At 46.1% G+C, this 19,281-nt stretch overlaps 1 protein-coding gene and 2 long non-coding RNA genes across 3 annotated transcripts; all 3 read left to right on the top strand.

Moving 5' to 3' along the window:
- The first annotated feature begins 574 nt into the window (after positions 1-574).
- On the top strand, positions 575-4,888 carry LOC138110204 (uncharacterized). The gene is made up of 2 exons (XR_011150823.1): positions 575-4,071; positions 4,310-4,888. It is a non-coding gene; the product is annotated as an uncharacterized lncRNA (long non-coding RNA).
- Positions 4,889-6,349: 1,461 nt separating this feature from the next.
- LOC138110203 (uncharacterized) lies at positions 6,350-9,537 on the top strand. The gene is made up of 3 exons (XR_011150822.1): positions 6,350-7,273; positions 7,375-7,471; positions 7,679-9,537. It is a non-coding gene; the product is annotated as an uncharacterized lncRNA (long non-coding RNA).
- A 2,735-nt stretch (positions 9,538-12,272) lies between these two features.
- Positions 12,273-17,397, top strand: LOC138110202 (G-protein coupled receptor 83-like). The gene is made up of 4 exons (XM_069014914.1): positions 12,273-12,650; positions 14,269-14,394; positions 15,758-15,891; positions 16,400-17,397. The coding sequence occupies exons 1-4, from the start codon at positions 12,273-12,275 to the stop codon at positions 17,022-17,024; spliced, it is 1,263 nt and encodes a 420-aa protein (XP_068871015.1). The 3' UTR covers positions 17,025-17,397.
- Positions 17,398-19,281: the final 1,884 nt, after the last annotated feature.

Raw genomic sequence — 19,281 nt, 5'->3', positions numbered from 1 at the left:
CAGCTTTACTTTCTGAATATCTGAGGGAGATTTATGTCAAAACTACCCCCTTTCTTTCAAAAGGTCTTCACAATGGAAAATAGAAATTATCCTTTCAGTTCACAAAGCTGTTTTGACCAGAATGATTAATTTGATTTTCACAAGATGTGACTGAAACTATTAAAAAAAAAAAAAAATCAACCTTTTAGGCTGGGACTAGAGCCTACAGTAATTGAAGTTTGAGTTTGTCCCTTTCTCCAGTCATTGGCACAGACCCAAGGCAGCTGCCTGGGAAGTGCCAAAGAATGTCCTTAAGTGAAGCTGCTGCCCAAGTGCACGCTGCCCTCTCTGTCTGAGCTCCTCCCTCCACCTCTGTTGGAACCCAGAGTTCCCACACACCTCTCTGCCCGTCCTCACTCCCTCTGAAGATCTGGCTGCAAGTCTTGTGTCAAAACAGATTGTGGCTCATGGTTTTCTCTCTACAGCCTTTAGATATATAGATATATAGATATGTAGATATATATAGATATATAGATATATAGATATATAGATATATAGATATATAGATAGATATATAGATACATAGTCTGGAAGAACTGGCCAGGATCCCTTGGCATTGCTAATTGCCAATCTGAGAAGCCCAGTGGGTGAGGAACCACCTCTGGGTGTTGTTGTCATGACTTTTATGCCTTTTTTAGTATTCCAGATGCACAGTTCAGAAATGGATCCTCATGGGTCCTGTTCTGGTCCTCAGTGAGTGGAACCTGTAGACTTATGGCAGAACTGCAGATTTTAGGTGTAAAAATACCAGGTTTCACAGTTGCTTTATGAGGAACCTTCTGGGAAATCGATTGGTGGTGCTGTGGCTGAGTTATATGATTTCCCTTGGGTGAAGCTCTACAAAGATTTGATAAAATTGATTGCAGTGTCTCATTAGCCAGCAAATTCCCCAAAGGCTGATCATCCAGCAGAGCATCAAATTACTGTCTGCAGTGATACGGGATGGGAGACTAGGCCACAGCTTTTCACGCTTTGGGAAACTCAGATAAATCACTGTCAGGGTAAGTCATCATCTTCAGTCATGTTGAGAGCCTGAAGACTGTTGCAAGTGGAGAGGCTGTGGGGAAGGGTCTGGAATCATCAAGGTGAGCCACAGTAACACAGCACTTTAAATGCCATGGGGCACCACTTAACATAATGGTTGATGCCTGCATGCTGTGACTTCAGGGGCTGTAAGGAAACAGCTGGCAACTCAAAAGGTTATACTAGGCTTTGGGAATAAATTGCTGCTGCTTCTTTATTTTCTAGGAATTTAAATAGCAATAGGTGACACTGACATTTTACCCCACATTTCAGACAGCATTTTCATTCTTACCTGGGGGACATCAGTATTCCTGAAACACAAACTATATCCTTATTTGGGGGATTTCGAATAGCCAAATGAAATGGAAACAAGATTTTAATTTCTTCTCATTCCAGTTTCCCCAATATTACCCAGTCAAACCAAACACCTCCTCAGACTTTGCCCATATTCAATCAGTAATCATCAAATTCTTGTGTCCCGAGCCGCATGGCTCCTGCACGTGATCTGTGACCTCTGAGAGCTCTTTAGCGACACAGTCACGCTCTGTTAGGGCTTTCCTGTGAATCCTTTTCCTTAGGCTGCTTTGTGCTGCTTTGTTTTTCTGCCCTTCTATAACCTCACTGCCTCAGTAGTGCTTCATGACAGCAGCTGCTTTATGGGTTCCATCCCTGCCTATCCACCAGGGTTTATCCCACTGACCACCTCTCCCAGCTGGTGCTGCTCTACACCCTCCATTGAACAGTTCTTTGAGTCATCTGCAACATCCAGCTTTACTGCTGCTTCTCTCTAAATGGTGAATCTCAAAAACAGCAAAATTCGTTTTACAAGTGTGTTGCCATGGCAATGCCACATCTGGGTCTTGTGCCTGTTTGTACCCGGACACCTTCCTGTAACCAAGAGTCTGGAATCAGAGAGTAGATGATGATTTTGATGGAACAGGGCAATAAGTCATAAAGCACTTTCTGAACATGTCTAGCACTTTTCTGGGTCTGTCCCTGGTCTGCCAGCTGACAGTCATGACCCAGCTTTCTGTAGGCTAAAGATACATAAATTACTAAACTGAATGGAGGAGGGTCAGTGGTTCCCTGGATATCTTATCTCAAGGTGATGGCAAATAAATGTCACACTGTGGACTGAAAGGGCAACAAACCTTGACTGGATTCATACCTAGCACAACAAATTCCTGACTGCAGGGCACGATCCCACACATGACAGAGCTCAGCTGGGCCTCTCTGAGGTTCTGGTTTGCTTTGTGTGATAAAAAAGAATCTTTCAGCAGGTCGTCTACCTGTTCCATTTGATATTTTGATGCCAAACCTCTGTGAAGACAGAAGTAATTTGTTCTGTTCCTGCTGAGCGAGCCCCTTGCTGGCTCCTGGGTGTGTGTCACAGTGATATTGGCTGTGGCAAATGTGATCAGCTGAAGCTGTGGAGCACAGTGGAGAGACAGAATGTGAGAATTGATTGAGGGAAAGTCTGCAGGGCTTTGGAAGGAAGGAGGGTCGCGAAAGAGCCTCAGTCAGAAATGTGAATTGCAGTTTATGTGCGTGGCTGCTGCCCTGGCAGCATCAACCTCCTCTGTTTATCTGGTGTTTGTGGCCGGTTGCCCCAGCCCAGTGCTGTGGGTTCCAGGCTGGGTCACTACTCCCAGCCCTTACCAATGCACTCTGAAAACACCTATGTTTGTGCTGATGCTCCTCACCAACACCTGAGATGTTTTCATTGCTGTCAGAGCATTTAGCACAGATATTAGCACACCTTCCACGTCCTCTGTGTAAGCTCTGGGAATTTGGCTGCTCAGAAAACAGGAAAAAAATCATATTGTCCAAGATACTGACTAGTAACAGATGGAGCAAGGTGGTGGCCAGAGATTCAGGGCTGCTTTTGCCTCTACTTGGCTCGCTTTTCTGTGGCAAAAAGACAGAAGTAGTTTCCTTGACTTTTGTTTCACACACATGGGGACCTTTTCAGTGTTCTTGCAAATTTGGCTGGCTGCTTATGCTTACAGCTGCTTCGCCCTCCAGCAGCTCCAGCTGCTCAGCACTGGCTCCAGAAGTCCCTGCCCAGCATGGGTCAAAGCAGCACTATGGATCAGGGGACAGAAAGGCATCCTTTGTGTGCAGGGCTGGTTGTTTTGCTTCAGGTTGACTCACACAAATGTTCCAGTGATTCAGAAAGAGGCAATATTTGGTTATGGAGACATTCTGTGCTAGGTCTGAGGTTCAGCAATTCAGGTACTGTTGTTGATAATTGAACCTTTGCAACTAATAGCCACTTCCACTCAGAGTTCTCAAGGTTTTTGAGTATTGTCCTGTTAAGTTGGCAGCAGAAGAGGTTTGTAAAACTGCCAGGCACAAAACCCTCTGCCCAGCTTGAGAGAAGTTTGTATGTAATCCAGGGCCACTTTGCTTCAGATGGACTATAATTAGAATTTCATAATACCTTCTGGAGGTGAGATTTATGTGCAAATCAGGTACACAGGCACATAAAGCCTTTTTGGCCAGTGTTAGAGGTGCTGTTGTTTTGAGTGTATGAAAGGAGACAGCCTGTTCCCAAATAGATTATTTTTGATCTTTCATGGGGCTGTGTTCTGGGAAATTTAAGGAAAACACAAACAATAAGAATACCATTTATTTCAAAGGGATCAGGATTGGAGCTAAAGACAGGACTAGCAGTGTCAACTTCTAAGCTACTTTTATAAAATTAGGTGCATTTCTCTGTGTTTTGGGTCAGTCCTCAGTTAGCACCTTTGGAGCTGCTGGGATGTCAGGGTTTTTTTTTCTCCCTTGTTTCTTTTTTTTTTCTCCTGTATTTCTCCCTTGTTACCCAGTGTACCCATTCCAGAGTGAAGTGTAATGACCCAAACCAAATCACTAAGAAGTGATTGGAAAGAAACATGTCTAAAATAGATTATTTGACTCCTAAATTTCATCTTCCTTCTCTTCCCCCACAACTGATTTCAGGACAGATGCAATTGCAGCCGTGATCTATTGATGACCAGAAGAGAGGTAAGCCCTCAGAGAAGCTGCCTGCATTTGATTAATGCCTGAGTCTGTCCAGCCTAAGGAAAAGGTCCTTAATTTAAGTAACCAGCAGCAGAAAATAAAAAAAAAGTAGGAATTTGTAGTCTGTGTTGAAAACCTCTCACATAGGAAATTTCTCACTGACTTTTGTATTTCTTTTCAAATTCTGACTGTTAGAAAAGAGGTAATACAGTTTTAAACTTTATTTCTTTCTCTTTTTCAGTTATATCCTTTCAGACATTTCTTCCAAGCTGAGAGCCCAGATACAATGGCAGTCTTTGGAGGAAAACAGTTATGATGATGACTGCAGCCCTGGTGGCATCGTTCCTCCTTGAGATTCACCAGTATTAAAGAAATGAATGACATTACCCTAAAAAATGTGTTCTGGAAGCAGGTGAGGTCTCATCAGGCTGCTTCATCGAGCAAAGCCTTTAGGGTAGTTTGACTCAGGCACATTTTTCTTTCCCTAACACATACTTCCCTGCACTAAGGAACTCCCATTCTCAGTGATTCAGTCCTTTAGAATGGCTTTATCTTTCAGAACATTATTTTCTTTTATTTTTACTTCCAGGACAGTGAATGGTTCAGCACTTGCCAGTGGGTCTGGCTGAGCTGTGTTCCTTCTGCTTAACAGAGAACACATGAAGATGTTCTTGTCTCTTGCTTATTTTAGCTGGGTGAGGTTGACTTTTTTTTTGTTTTGTTTTGTTTTTTTTTTTGTTTTACTCACTCTTGTTGCTTATGTTGCAGAGAAATAAAAGAAGAACAAAGGCTGTCTCATTAAACTTTCACTGCCAAGTAACTCTTCTGGAGTGTGTTTGTGTTTCTGGAATGTGGAATGTTGTGTGCTGGGGAGAAAACAAGACCAAATAATTTTTGGTCTGCTGATCACTGGCGATTTACAGAATGGACAAGAACTTTAAAATACCAGTCACCTGGAGCTCAAGAGGTTTCAGGGAAAGTTTTAAAGGAGAAAGCAATTTACTGGGGAAAAGTTTGAGATTGATGGGGTGATGGGGTTGGGACTGCAGAGGTGCCTGGTGTCATCACTGATCCGAGGGTCAGCAGCCACTGGCAGAGCAGTGCTGGGCTCGATGCTGGGGGCAGCAGCAGGGAGGACAGGTGCTGGCCATGTGCTCAGGCTGGGCTGCAGGAGGGGTCAGTGCACCCCATCCTGTGGAAGTATCCTGGTGGCCACGGCTCCCAGAGGCCCAGGTGGTGAGGGGGGAGTTCAGGCTGTGGTGTCCCAAGCTCCCCTGGCTGCCCTGAGCATGTGGTGGGCAGAGACCAGGGTTTGACCTGGCTGTTCACTCTTCTGTCTTGAAAATACTTCTATACAGTAATTTTTATAACCCCCCCCCGTAATCATACCTTTGTCAAGTCACCTCATCAAATTACTGGTGATACTATGAAAAAACTGCAGTCCCCCCATTTCAGCTAGCAGGGGCCTGCCGCAGGGCAGGGTGTAGTGCCACAGTCCTGTATCCTGGTGCCAGCATCAGACCTCTACAGCAGGAGACACACTGGGACCAGAAACCTGAGACTGAACAGGAGAAAGGACACTTCAAAAGGATTTTGTGGTTTTTCTAACATCTCTTGATCTTTAGGACCAGCTCAAACAAACATCTGTTTCTGGACACAGATTCTGCTTCTTTTCTTCCCAGCTTTCTTTCAAATCCAAGTGTCTCATGGAGTCCCTCAAGACCAAGCTGCTGCCACCTGCACTGTGCTGGAGCAGCAGCTCCAGGGCAGCCCATGCAGTTTGGGATGGAGCTGCCTGGTGGGAGCTGTGGGAACACCTGGCGCCACAGAGGGAGTGTGGGGGGTGGTTTCTGGCACCTGTCCCCAGCCTCTGCTCTCAGCTGGAAAGAATTGCTGAGTCCACCTCCTGCTAACCCTAACCCAAAGCCAAGCCCAAGGAGCAGCCGTTTGGGCTCTGATTTTTGCTCCTCCCAAGGCTCTCTGTTTCCCTGAACTGACTGCTGATACCACCCACCTGGCTTCCCCCAGTGCCAGGAAACAGGGAAAGAGAAGAAAGGCTGGGATGTTATGGACAGAGGGGAGCAGCTGTGTAATTTTACATAACAGCACAATTTTGGGAGGTTTCAGCTGATTGTACCCTCGTAACAGCTGGTTTTGTGCACCTGATGGAGCCTGATGTAGTTGGTCTGTGCTCAGAAATGGGTAGTAGGGTTTAGCTGGGAAATGGTCAAAAACCCTTTAAAACCAGCTGTGCCCCTCCTGCAGGGCAGGCAGTGCAGCAGTTGGCAGACATCCTGCCAAGCTTTTCTCCAGCTACAGCCCTTGTTTGGAACTCCTGAGCACTGACCTCACTCTTGCAGCTTGCCAAGAAGCCTTTTGGAGCCCATAGAGTCAGGAGGGCTCTCAGGAGGAGCACCAATGTGTCGGTGTGCCAGAGAGAGGTTTTCCTTTGGGGTGTGTGGTGCCTCTGTACCTGAAATTTTGGATGTTGAAAAGAGATGTGGGGATTTGTAGATCATCTGAAAATGTGGCATCTGGCATCTAAAGGAAATAGTGCAAGTAATTTTTTTTTTTTCTCTTGCAATCCAGGAATTGTAGTGAGTGCAGCTGGGCTGTAAGGAGAGAAAACAAAGCAGTGGCTAATTCTGATTTTCCTGGAGCAGTCAGATAAAGGACAGTTGAAAAGAGAGAAGGGAATAAATGCATGAAATGTTTTCTCATACTATGAATGCAAACTAATCCAAGCTGGAATAGTCATCAGTGTTTCCAAAACTTAGCCCCTGAAATATTTTAAGAAATGAAAAAGAAAAAACAAAATCCAAGAATGATAAGAGGCACTGAAAAAGGCTGTGAATGCTTTAAGGGCAAAAGAATCCCACTGGGAGATGCCCATGTTGGCAAGGATGTGAAGGGCGCTGTGCAGTAAATGGGTGCTGGCAGGTGGAGGCGAGGAGTGATCTCTTGGCTGAGCTGCTTCCAGAGCAGACCTCCCCACACCTGAGACAAGGACATTTCTGCTTCTCACTGTCAATCTACCACCACTCTCCTCCCTGAGGGACCCCTGCCCAGGGCCACCTGCCCTGGAAGCATTTACCTCCTTGGGCTCTGTACCAAGACCCCAAACTCAGCAACTGAAGTCTGGGTTGAGAGACTGAAGTTGGAAATTTTGTTATTTTAGAGCAGCACTTGCTTCTGAAGGAGAAAGGTATTTTTAATTTTTTAAAAATTGAATGGGTTAAAATGGATTGTCCATAGCTAAAACTTCAGATTGTTGCTGATGACATTTATGTCCTGGCTTTCATTCAGACTTTCAGTGAGAAACCAGCATTTTCAGAATACAACCTGCAGAACACCACCTATCCTCCAGTTACTCTCTGCAAAAGAAAGCTGCTGCTGTTCATGGGTGAGTTTTGGGACTGTGTGTTCAGGGCTTGTGGCATCCCTGTCTTCAGAAGTGTTTCCTTTCAAATCATATTTTATCTTCTGCATCACTTATTCAAGGACCATGGCTCTTGATTCCTGTTTGAACATTTGTAGCTGCTAGCAAAGTCAGACTGGTTTTTTTTGGTTTTTTTTTTTTTTTTTTTTTTTTTTTTTTTTTTTTTTTCAGAAACTTCAAAGTAGTTTTTAGTCTACTCCATCCTTCCAGAGGAGTTTTCTTCAAACTAAGGAAAAAAGGCTTGACAGAGGCTTCCACAGCAACTCCCCAGCCTTTGCCAGCATCAGCTGGCTCTGGAACAGCCCATCTGGCTTTTTCTCCTGGTATTGAATCCTCTAGAAAGTGAAAAATCCCCAACATTGCCTGAACCAGGCAGTGCTTGCTTCCATCTCCTGATGGACCATGAGTGACAGATGCCACGTCACCTCCCGTGTACGTCCTGTCTCCTTGGTATCTGCTGAGCCTTCTTTGCCAAGAGCCAATCTTTGGATTAGTGTATGTCAAATTCCATGTCCTGAGCCAATAGAGACTCCCTTGGCTTTACTTTACAGTCATTTGATAGTCATAGGGAATAACTTGAAATTTTAGAGCATAACTTCGTGCTTCAGCTGAGAACAACATGCCACTACCCTCCTTTAGTGCTTTGCTGTGTGTGCTACAGCTGGTCCTCGCTGTGTATCTGGCACATGGAATTAGAAATAATTGCAGGTACAGTAGAGAAGTCATGATAAACCTCTCAGATACGTTGTACTGAGCTTCATAAAGGCAATGGCCTGGAGCTGACTCTTCCTCTGGCTCTGGGGAGTTCTTCCTCCCCAGGTGAGGGACACTAACCCAGGCTGCTCTCTAGGACAGGACATGCTCCATTACAGTACAGCAGCTGGATCCAAGGTCATGCAGCTCCTCCCCTATGTTGCAGTTCACTGTAATTTATATGTCAGGCTTCACTGCAGAAAGGCTGGTCTAGCGTATTCGAAGAAGTAATTTCCAGCTCCTAAGTCAGGCCTCAGCACCCTCGTCTCCCACACACGTCTTCCATTGATTGTTCCTTCCGTCTGTCTGCAGCATAAGACTCCAATTACACTGCCTCCGAGAAAGCTCTGAGAATAAAAGCTAAAATACTCTTTCAAGGGGACATAATTGAGTATCTGGTAGAGACGGTCTGTGCTCAGCACCTTCCTTCCACATTTTTCCCCACGAAGAAGGCTTTGTCTCAGGGAAAAAACAAAAGGCATTGAGACTGGTAAATTTACCACATTGAGAGTGGTAAATTTTATTTTTTGCCTAAAAGTCTGCCCTCAGTAAGTGAAAATATTTTGTAAAAGCTGGGTTATAGCTGCAATGGCTCTCATGTATCAAGAAGGAGCACACAGTGAATGATGTGAGTGAGATGGCAGAACATGTAGGTGACCCTCGTGTTGCTGTGGGCTGAGCGAATCTTTCCCGCCCCAGGAGCCAAACCTTGGCTCACCTGCACAGAAAGGCATCGTGTATAGCATGGTTTTGAATGGTTAGCACCTGTCTGAATTACAGAACTGCTTTATTTAATGTATTACTGTATTTACTTAATGTATTACTGGACTCTGTAATCACCGTTTATTTATTAAGTCTTACTGTCAAGTCCATGAAATGTCCTGGAAAATGCCTGTGCCTGTTCGTCCCACATTTTCTGAGTCACAAAAGCAGGACTAGTCACTGCAAATGAAGAGGAGTACGGTATCCTAAGTGCTCTAAAGCAAATATGAAAAAAGAAAGAGTTGCAGATTCATGGTTTATGAGGATTGTCCAGACTCATTTCTAACACACCTTTTGAGTGAAATAAAACTGCAGGGATTGGTCTATAGCTCTTGTTGTTTCTGTTATTTATCAAACTTGTATTTTAAGTAGAAAAGGATAAACTGTGAACCTCTCTAGGGAAGAGAAGTCTTACAAGAAGCTGTATGGTGCAACAGACACATTGAATTAAATTTTCCTCGTTTGGACTTGACAATTTCAGCTGTTGAATTTTCTCCCTTTGGACAAGGCTCAGGCGCTGAAACTTCCTGTCTGCTTCCAGCTGCTTTCAGCTCTGAATGGCAGAGCAGAGACACTTTATTTTTCAAGGCAGAAATCTCATTATTGCACCAGCAGAGCTTGGTTTAGGCTTTGCCAGGATCTGTGTGCTCCTTGCTTCCTGTGGCACAGCTCCCAGCTGGTAGGACAGGGGATTCTCTTGCAGGCTGGATGCTTTCTTGGTGGGTGTTCTGGGCATCAACTCTCTGTGTGTCCTGACTGCAGACCTGGAGTAGCACTTTAAGTCCAGCAGCTCTCACCTCCTTTCCTGATGACGTGGGAAGCCGGCACTCAGCACCAGGAGTGGAGCTCGGGGAAGAATGGGTGGAGACAAAGACAAGAAGCTAGAAAATGCACATTTGGAGCATGATGGAAACATCTGCATTAGGAAAAGTTTTAGCACAGTGGTCTTGGATTCCCAGGATTTCTCATCTGCCCTCTTGTGAGGTCTTTACGTACCTCATAAATATGAAATATAATTATCTGCAGGGACCTGTGGGGACAATTTTATTCGCTTTTTGAGCTCAATAATCCAGTCATGAAAGCATTTTCTGTACATCTTCGTGGGAGCAGACAGGGACAAGCATTTGAATGTGTGTACTCAGTGAGCCCATGGTAATAGCCTGGGGAGAAAATCTCCATTGCTATTATGATCTGCTTCATCATTATATTCAGTCCAGTAATGGAGAGGAATCATGTTTTTAGAAATCATTTCCTTAAAATTAGCTTAAATTCAGGTGCAAGTGCAAGTAGCCTTGACCCTGGATACTTTTACATGCTGTACAATGAGCGTGACAGCTGAGTTATCTCACTTGCCTCTGTCAGGCAGGAAAAAGTCCCTGCAGAGAAGTACAGGAAAGATTCCATGAACCCAGCGAATTCAGGGACTTGTTCCCAACAGCCCCCTTGGCCTCCATGAGCAAAGGTGATAAACCATGGTAATGATGTGTGAAAATGCCTGAAATCTGCTGTTTTAATGTTCCCAAGGATCTGAATTTTTATAGTATAGCTCCGATTTCTCTGGCCCTCATCAACATTGATCTGTTTATGAGATTATATTAGATCGCATTAGATCTGTTCAGAAGATGGATATGCATCTCAACTGACATTTCAGCAATCTGACATTTCTTTTCAAAAGAGCACTAAAAAGGAAAATGCTAAATAATCTCACGAAACTGAAAATTCCAAAAATTTGTGTCTCAAGTAGTGTCAAATGTGAAAGCCAAAAATCTTCTTTAGAAACAATGGGTGGCACAATTCACCTGGATGAGTTGGCAAAAGTACATTTCTCCCTCACTTTCTCTGTCTGACTGAGCGGAGCTAGCACCAATGCATGATGAACCCCAAAGCCTACTTGAAGCAGCTCAAAATGTTTGCAAGTGAATAATAACTGCAGCAAACCAGCATGTGATTGCTAAACTGTTTGCACTTGCGACAGAATAAATCTGTTCTGCAGGAATATGTGATGAGAGTCGCCCACCTCTGGCACTCGGGACATCTCACCACTTTGGGTCTGTGCATGTGCAGCTGGTGCTGCTCTGCCCCCTCATCCTCCTGACGCACAGCAAGGAAACGGCAGGGACTATGGCAAAGGGACCTATCGGGGCCATACAGCAAAGGAGCCCAGGGATGGAGCCCTGTGTGTTCCTGCAGCCTCTGCCAGGCTGCTGCAGAGATGCCAGCAGGTGCCTGAACACCCTGGGGCTCAGTGCAGGCCCCAGCCCAGCCAGGATGCAGCCGGCCATCCTGGGTGACCCCCATGCATGCTGGGCTGCTGCTCTTATTGTCTGATTGGGTTTCACTTTTCCCTCTATCCTCTGCACCACATGAGAGCAGGAAGGGGCTGGGGCCAAGCACAAAGCCCTCAGATATTCGCTGCTAAAACTCTGGGATAAAGAGAAAGAGAGATGCCACAAAGTAGTGAAGATGCTTCACCCCCATGTAGCTGTTGTGCTGGCTGTCCAGAGAAGAGCAGAGAGCAGACAGAGGAGATCACAGCACATCCAGCCTCCATCTGTGTTTTGCTGCTCTCTAGATCTGCACATGTCAGGTTGTGCCGTTGCCCACGTGTGGATTGTGATACACCTCAGGAAAAACGGGGAAGAGATCTGCCATTGGCTCCTTCCTGTGCAGTGTGTCATCTGGCAGCTGTGTATATCACAGGGAACACAGGGACCACTCTGCTGCTGAGCAAAGCTGCATCACTGAGTAGTCAGAGATACTTGGAGGGGGAAAAGCAAAGTGAAAGGCAGCCCTTGCTTTTTTGTTTCTGCCAAGCTCTGAAAGCTCTTGGGAAACAGAAACCTGATGGATTAAGGACTGTGTGGAGAACCAGTAAAGCGGAATTCCAAGGATAAGTTGCAGGTTGAAGAAGAACAGTGCCCGACAGGAAATATTCACTAAGATTTCTTTCTTGGTGCAGAGAGAGTGTTTGGGGATCTCTGATATTTCAGCCTCTAAATTAGCTTCTCTGTGGGGCACATATGGGACTTAAGAAGGAAAACTGATGGGGAGCCCCTGAAGCAAAGCTGACATGTCCCCAGCACAGGCAGAAGGACCCATTTATCAACTCTTTTCTCTAGTTTGTATCCTTGTGGCAGATTTTTAAAATGCAACTGTGTGTGTTCCCTCCTGCAGCCACTGGCTCTCGCAGCTGAGCTGGCAGAAGGCACTGGCTAGTGTGCGGCTGGACCAGGGCTCTGCTGCCCCAGCCATGAGACAGCGCACCTGGTTCCCCTTGCCGTACATGCCCAAGCCCTTCTGGAGAGCAGAGAACCACAACGCAACCAGCTTCTTCTCTGCACTGTATGGCTTCCCTAACCAGTCCTTCTTCCACAGTGACTTGAACCTGGAGGACCTGGGGGACTTTGGCAGTGGAGCCAAGTATGAGGGAGAGTCCCAGAGCCGGAGAGTGAAGGCGCTGCTGATTGTCGCCTACTCCGTGATCATCTGCATCTCACTGTTCGGCAACATCCTGGTGTGCCACGTGGTCATCAAGAACAAGAGGATGCACTCTGCCACCAACCTCTTCATTGTCAACCTGGCTGTTGCTGACGTGATGATCACCACCCTGAACACCCCCTTCACACTGGTGAGCCCCGTCCGGCCGTGTCTGCTGGTGTCTGTGTGTGCCTGTCAGCTGTGTGCACTAGGATTGAACAGGCTGGGACCAGACTGGTACCCAGACTTTCTTTTGCCCCCCTTCCCCTTTTACCTTTTAGCGAGGGTGCAAGTCATGGCCCCCATCCCCAACACCCCCTGAGCAAGTGGAGCTGAGGGCCAATGCCCCCACTTTGCAGTCCATTGCAGGGGTCACTCGGCTGCAGCTTTCCCCCTCTGCCCAGGCAAGGCACAGATCTGGGAGCCCCTTTTGCCTGTTGATGGGGAAGGAAGTGGGACAAGTTTGACGCAAGAAAATCCAATTGATGGCTGGTTTCCTATTGAAACAACGTGAACCGGGTCAGTCCCTGTGCAACATCTCAGGGAAGTACTTAGGCTGCCACTGAACAATGTCAGTGGCATGTCCCCCCCTCAGCCACTACAGATGGTGCTTCCTGGGGCTAATCGTCCTTTTTTATTTTCAGTGACTAAATAATATATGATATAAAAGAACATTAAATGAATGAGGTGGGAAGAATTAAAGATTCATTTCTTGCCCCACTGTCAAAAACTGTAAATGCCATGTAAACAGGACTTTGTACCTATATTTGACCCAGCACTCCTGTTCAAAATCCTCCTGCTTCATCCCTGCCCAGAGTGTTCTTCTGCCTTCCAAAAGCAGGTCTTGAATTAGCTATTTGAATTCGCCCTTTCTTAAACTGGTGCTGTTTCTTTGGTGGGATTTCCCTGCCTTGCTCTGATGAGATTTTCATCCTGTAATTTGTTCAGGGAGAGCTTGGTGCCCTCTTGTGTGTTTGCGCACCAACAGACACACAGTAGGCACGTGTAATTAAAATTTCTGCCAGCTCTCTTAGGAACGAGCTTTACACCAGTTCCAGAGATCCAGCACACTGCTCCAGTTCAGTCAGTACTGCAAGAGTCCCCCCTACAGGGAAATTAATTAGATTAATTGAAAACAAATTAGCTAGTCTTGACTAATTTTTTGTGTGGACAGATGCTTTGTAGTAAATGTACTTTACTTCAAATTAGCTTAATCTGCAGCAAAATGGGTTATATTCATTTGTAATTAATATTGCACAGTCAGGAATAATGAGGGAATGAGGCAGTTTGGCACACTCTCCTCTGCAGAGAAGCCACCATCAATAATGCCTCTCTGGGAACAGGTGAGAAATTTTTCCATGGATTTCTCTCACTAAGTTTGGAGACCATGCAGCTTTCAGCATCCAAATGTTCAAAGGTATATAATGTTTTCTGGGAGGCACCTAGTGTGCCCTGCAGAGACTCGTTGAGGAGTGGAGCTAAGGTTTCTTTATGTGTTCCAGAACGGCCATGGTAAACGTACAAATGTACACATGTACACAACATACACAGAGCACTGCTCAAGCAGTGTTTGCACAGTGCTGTAAATCTCACGTCAGTTTGAGAGGGTCTTGGGCAATCACAGTTTCCCCAGGAAAAACTGAGGATAAAGCACCTCCAAAGCCTCAGAAAGCTGTATTAAAGCATTTCTTCCATATTGTGCACCTGGGAAGCCAATTTGCTTCTCTTCAGGTACTGCTCCTGTTAATCCAATGTTGTCTGTTCTTCAGGTGCGGTTTGTGAGCAGCACCTGGATTTTTGGAAAGCTGATGTGTCACATCAGCCGGTTTGTTCAGTACTGCTCTGTCCACGTGTCTGTGCTGACCCTTGCTGCCATTGCACTGGACCGGCACCAGGTATGTCAAAGACACCACCCCTATGATTGCTAGAAAATAGTTGTTTCCTCCTCAAATCCCAGTACCTGAAAACCTGCACTGTCTTGAGACTCAGGGAACAGAGGAGAGAACTCCAGCTTTCATGGCAGAGGACAAAATACCTGTGATTTTTACAGTGAGGGTGATGAAATACTGCAACAGGCTGCACAGAGAGGTTGTGGAGTCTCTGTCCTTGGAGATACTGAAAACCTCAGGAGTTCAGTGCCAGGCAGCCTGCTCCAGCCCTGCGCTGCCTGGGCCATTGGGCTCGTGGGCTCCTTGCCCTCATCAGCCCTGCCTCGAAGCACAGTCCCACCAGAAGGGTGGGGCTAAGTGCTGAATTCAAGCACCAGCCAGCCCACACGTTCTCTCCACATAGATTTATGGGAGGCTGTCAGTTCTGACGCTTGCCCCATTCTTTTGGGATGCCTAAGGCTGGAAACAGTAAGAACTATATTAACTCATCCAGTTCAAGGTGAGAAATTCTCTCCTTCTCCTCTAGCCCCAGTACTGACCAGCCATGAAAACCTTTCAGGTCAAGTAATGCATACAGACTGAAGGGTTTCCTTAAGTGAAACAGTTTCTAATTTGTGCTTTAGCTGATGAGTGCCGACTGCTGGGAGGCCAGATCCAGCAGAATGAGCTCTCAGGTAGACTGGATTTCTCACAGTGCTGGAGCCACTGAAACAGTTGCTACCAAAAAGCAACTTCACATGATAAATGCTGTGGCTGGATGAAGTTCAAAACACGAATAGGCTCCACCTGCTGTCAGAGAATCACAGGGACTGCCAGAGCATAGATGAGCCACTTCTGTCTTTTTTATCACAAAGACAGAAGTGAGATGTCCCTGACAAAAGGGAAACCAACACTTGCCTCTAAAAATATTGCTAGTCCTGAGAAGTGCCATGGCAGACAGATACTCCAACTTGATTAAGTAGATATTTATAATGGGACTACAAACGACATGCATAAAATACCAAAGACTTCATCAGCCAAGAAATCATCTGGATGACATGATAGGTCTATTTTTAATTATTGTTTCATTGCCTAAGATAATCCTCCATAGTCCATATAGCTCAACAGAGATCTCACCACCGTGGTCTCTGCAGTCATGCTGATGGGTCACACGGAATGTATTTCTCTACTCAGGCTCTGAGCCAGCAGCAACACTCAATAAATGCACAACTCCATGCATTTCCCAACCCTTGTACTCCCTGAAGTCCTGTAAAGTGATTGTCTCTGCCTTTTAACACTGAAGAGATGTGGAGCTGCTGCTGACATGCAACATGGGGCTCAAAGAGTGACAAAGATGCTGTAAATCCTCAGGAGTCATTGTTCTCTGCAGGTAATCATGCACCCTCTCAAGCCACGCATGTCCATGGTGACAGGAGGGATTTGCATCATTGTCATCTGGGTTATGGCCAGCTGCTTCTCGCTGCCTCACGCCATTTATCAGACTCTGACAAGGTTTTATATTGGGTAAGACATTTACATATTTTTTGTTGTATGACGTTTACAAAGCCCCACAGAAACCAAGGGCACACCTTTCCATTCATGTTATTAGAGCAGAAAGGGTGGTGAAATGGAAGTTTTCCTTCCCTTTGCATGGGTGCTGTGTCTGTCACAAAGGGACAGTGACAATCGATGGAATTGCTTCCAGGCTGGTTCATTAGTTGTTTTGGGCTCAGAGATTCAGCCCTGTAATTTGGGGCAGGCACAGGGGAGAGGGCCTCCTCATCAGCAGAGGACACAGACGTCAATATGAATGATTTCTTTCTTTTCCTGGGGATGTGTTTAAGATGCCTTCATTGGAGCCAAAGGTCAAACCTAGAGTAAAATTCTCCATTGGAAGTGGCACCTGCCCATGATACTGAATGAGTTCTGCTACCTGTATCTGTACTGAAACCCATCTGAATGTCTGAGGTGTTCGTCCTCAGATGTGTGCAGCTGGTAGGGGAATTGAGAGCTCTTTTTCTTTAATCTTCAGAAACAGCACCATCCGAATGGTCTGCCTCCCCAGCTTCCCTCCTCCTGCTGATCTTTTCTGGAAGTATTTGGACCTGACTACGTTTGTTCTCTTGTATGTTCTGCCCTTGCTTGTGATCTCCATCACTTACGCCATGGTGGCCAAGAAGCTCTGGCTGAGGAACGCCATCGGGGACCTCACCATGGAGCAATACTATGCCCATCAGAGGAAGAAGAAGATGACACTGAAGATGCTGATGGTGGTGGTGGTTGTGTTTGCCGTGTGCTGGTTTCCCCTGAACTGCTACGTGGTGCTGATCTCCTGCAGGGTCATCCACAGCAGCAATGCTCTGTACTTTGCTTTTCACTGGTTTGCCATGAGCAGCACCTGCTACAACCCCTTCATCTACTGCTGGCTGAATGGGAGCTTCCGTGCAGAGCTCCGGTCCCTGCTCTGCGTGTGCCGGCCCAGGAGCACGGCCCAGGGCCACGCTCTGCAGCCCATCTCCCCACCGTTCCAGGATGCCAAGGCTGAGAACTGCTGGCACAAAAGAAGCAGCACATGCCAGAAGGCACAGACACCCTCCCAGAGGAGCTCTGCAAAGACAGACATATCCAGCGTGCATCCAATTGTGGCAGAAAGCTAAACCCTTCATCTGACAGCTGGGCAGAATCACATTGGGATTGCAAAATCATGGGGAAAATGGGTTTGGAAAGGCCTCTGGAGATTGTCAAGTCAACCTTCTGCCCAGAGCACGTGATCTTCAATCTTTGACTGGGTCATTCAGGACCTTGTTCTCTCAGGTGTCAGAATTCTCTAGGGATGAACTGCCACCTGTGGGCTCCAGAATGAGGTGTGTTGAGTGAATTTTTCACTGGAATAGTCAGCAAAAATGAAGAGAATTATTTAACAGCACACGAAGACTTTCATGGTCTAAGCAAACACAGGGAAGCTACACTGGTTACACACACACACCAGCTGTGCCCAGTGTGGCTTGATGTAAAGCTGTTTGGGCTCTAACTTTGTGAATTGACATTTCTTTAGCATAAAATCTAAATTATTTTCACTTTCAATAATATTTTATTTTTTACTAGTCCTCAAGAGCTGTGTCCTTTGTGGCTTCCCTGCCAGCCTGGCAGCCCTTCCCCATTGGGTCAGCCGGTCTCTGTCCTGTAGTTATCCTGTGGGCAGCAGCAGCAGCAGCAGCAATTACTCAGCAGCTGTGGAACTGGGGGTTCTGGCTTTTTCTGAGATGGAACCAGCATTGTGTTGGTTCCATCACAATGGAACAAACCAGACATGCAGGTTTTCAACCCAAAAGCAGGAAATAGAAGAAGTTTGACCTCTGACATGTAAACCTTAATATGTGAACCTTCACGTATTCCCTGCTCAGTTAAACTGTGCATCTGACAATGTGCCACAGCATTCGCCTCAAGCACTGATCCTTGTGTTCCAGCTACATCACTGGTGGCAGGGTGCACCAGGAGTGCTGGTCCTGGTCCAGATGGTGCCTCTGGACTGCAAGAGATAGCTGGTATTCCTGGGGATGTGGGTGCCTGACAGCCAGCGCCAGCAGCTGCTGCTCTGGGGGCTCACGGCAGAGCCAGCCACTGTGTTTCAGAGCTGGGTTTGGGTCACTAGTGAGAGATACCCAGTGGGAGCACATGGCCCACTTCAGCCTATTGGCTATGAAGATCCACCAAAGTTGTGTTTTCCTCTTTTTCAGAAATAACCCGTTTCTTTGTGTTCATTCTGCACTGGCTCAGCCTTTGTGATGGTAAAGTGTTGAGCTTCAAAAGACAGTGAAAAGGAAATGAGCTTCAGTCTCCCCATGCAAAATACTCTAAACTACACTTCTACAGCTGAGCATTTCCACTCGTACCGGCAGTGTGTCACAGCTGCAGACCTGGGTGAAAGGCTGCTTAAATTTGGAAATCAAGATGCTTTGATGGTAATGTATTTGTATTTCAAAATGAAACTGTGAAGAGGAGGAAAGAGTAAGAGCAACACGAATCTTGCTTTTTCCTAAGCTTATTGTGGGAAGGAGGAGGACAAGAGCAGCTGGGACAGGGACAGGGACCTGGCATGGCTTGGGACACTGCAAATTCCAGTGACATTGACAGCACTAAGGCTTCAGGTCAGTGCTCCTGTCTGAGGCAGTGATCTCTTTTCCTTCACATCTTCAGGAATTACTCTGCAGAGGATATGCCATGGGGAGGAAATGGAATTAGAAAAATCTCTTCAGAGAGCAAATATCCAAGGCTCAGGTATTGTCTCTGACCATATGAGCCTTCGATTTGGTTCCACTGGAGTGGAGTCCTGCCTGAAGCTGGCACCACAGAGGCAGTACCAGAGCCTTTAACTTTGTGTTACAAGTAACTTACAACACAAACCAGACATTACTACTAAGTTGGGTGTTTTACTGTCCAGAAAACTGGGAGTCTATGACACTGCAAATGGCATTTTCCTAATATTACTGTCTGGAGGTTTCTATAAACAAGATGTCTCTTCTTAAAAAGTCAAACCAATTACAAATGCAATTAAACATTGTTACAGTAACTTAATGAAACTTATTCTCATTCAAATGCTCTTCTCTTTACATTGGAAAAAGTCAGTGAGATTAAATAATGCAGTTTGCATGTATATCCCAACCCACTCTCAGAGAACTGTCAAACTCCTTACTCTGGGCTAAATAAATCCAGCAGTCTGTTCTTGCCCCTCATCCTTCAGCAGGAGAGTATGCTGGGTAAGCATCCCTCAGCCTTGTGTGGACCAACGGATGGTGCAGGCCAAGGTCAAACCCACAGGCTGCTTGTCTGACCATGGCAGTAGGCAGATGTCCCTCACCTGGCAACAGTTCTCCAAGGGACAGTTTGCTCCCAGTTGAAAAGCTGATGTTGTTT

Source organism: Aphelocoma coerulescens, chromosome 4A (genome assembly GCF_041296385.1).
Source record: "Aphelocoma coerulescens isolate FSJ_1873_10779 chromosome 4A, UR_Acoe_1.0, whole genome shotgun sequence".
NCBI lineage: Eukaryota > Metazoa > Chordata > Aves > Passeriformes > Corvidae > Aphelocoma > Aphelocoma coerulescens.
The sequence above is the reverse complement of the archived record's forward strand: the minus strand, read 5'-3'. Positions and strand labels throughout refer to the sequence as shown.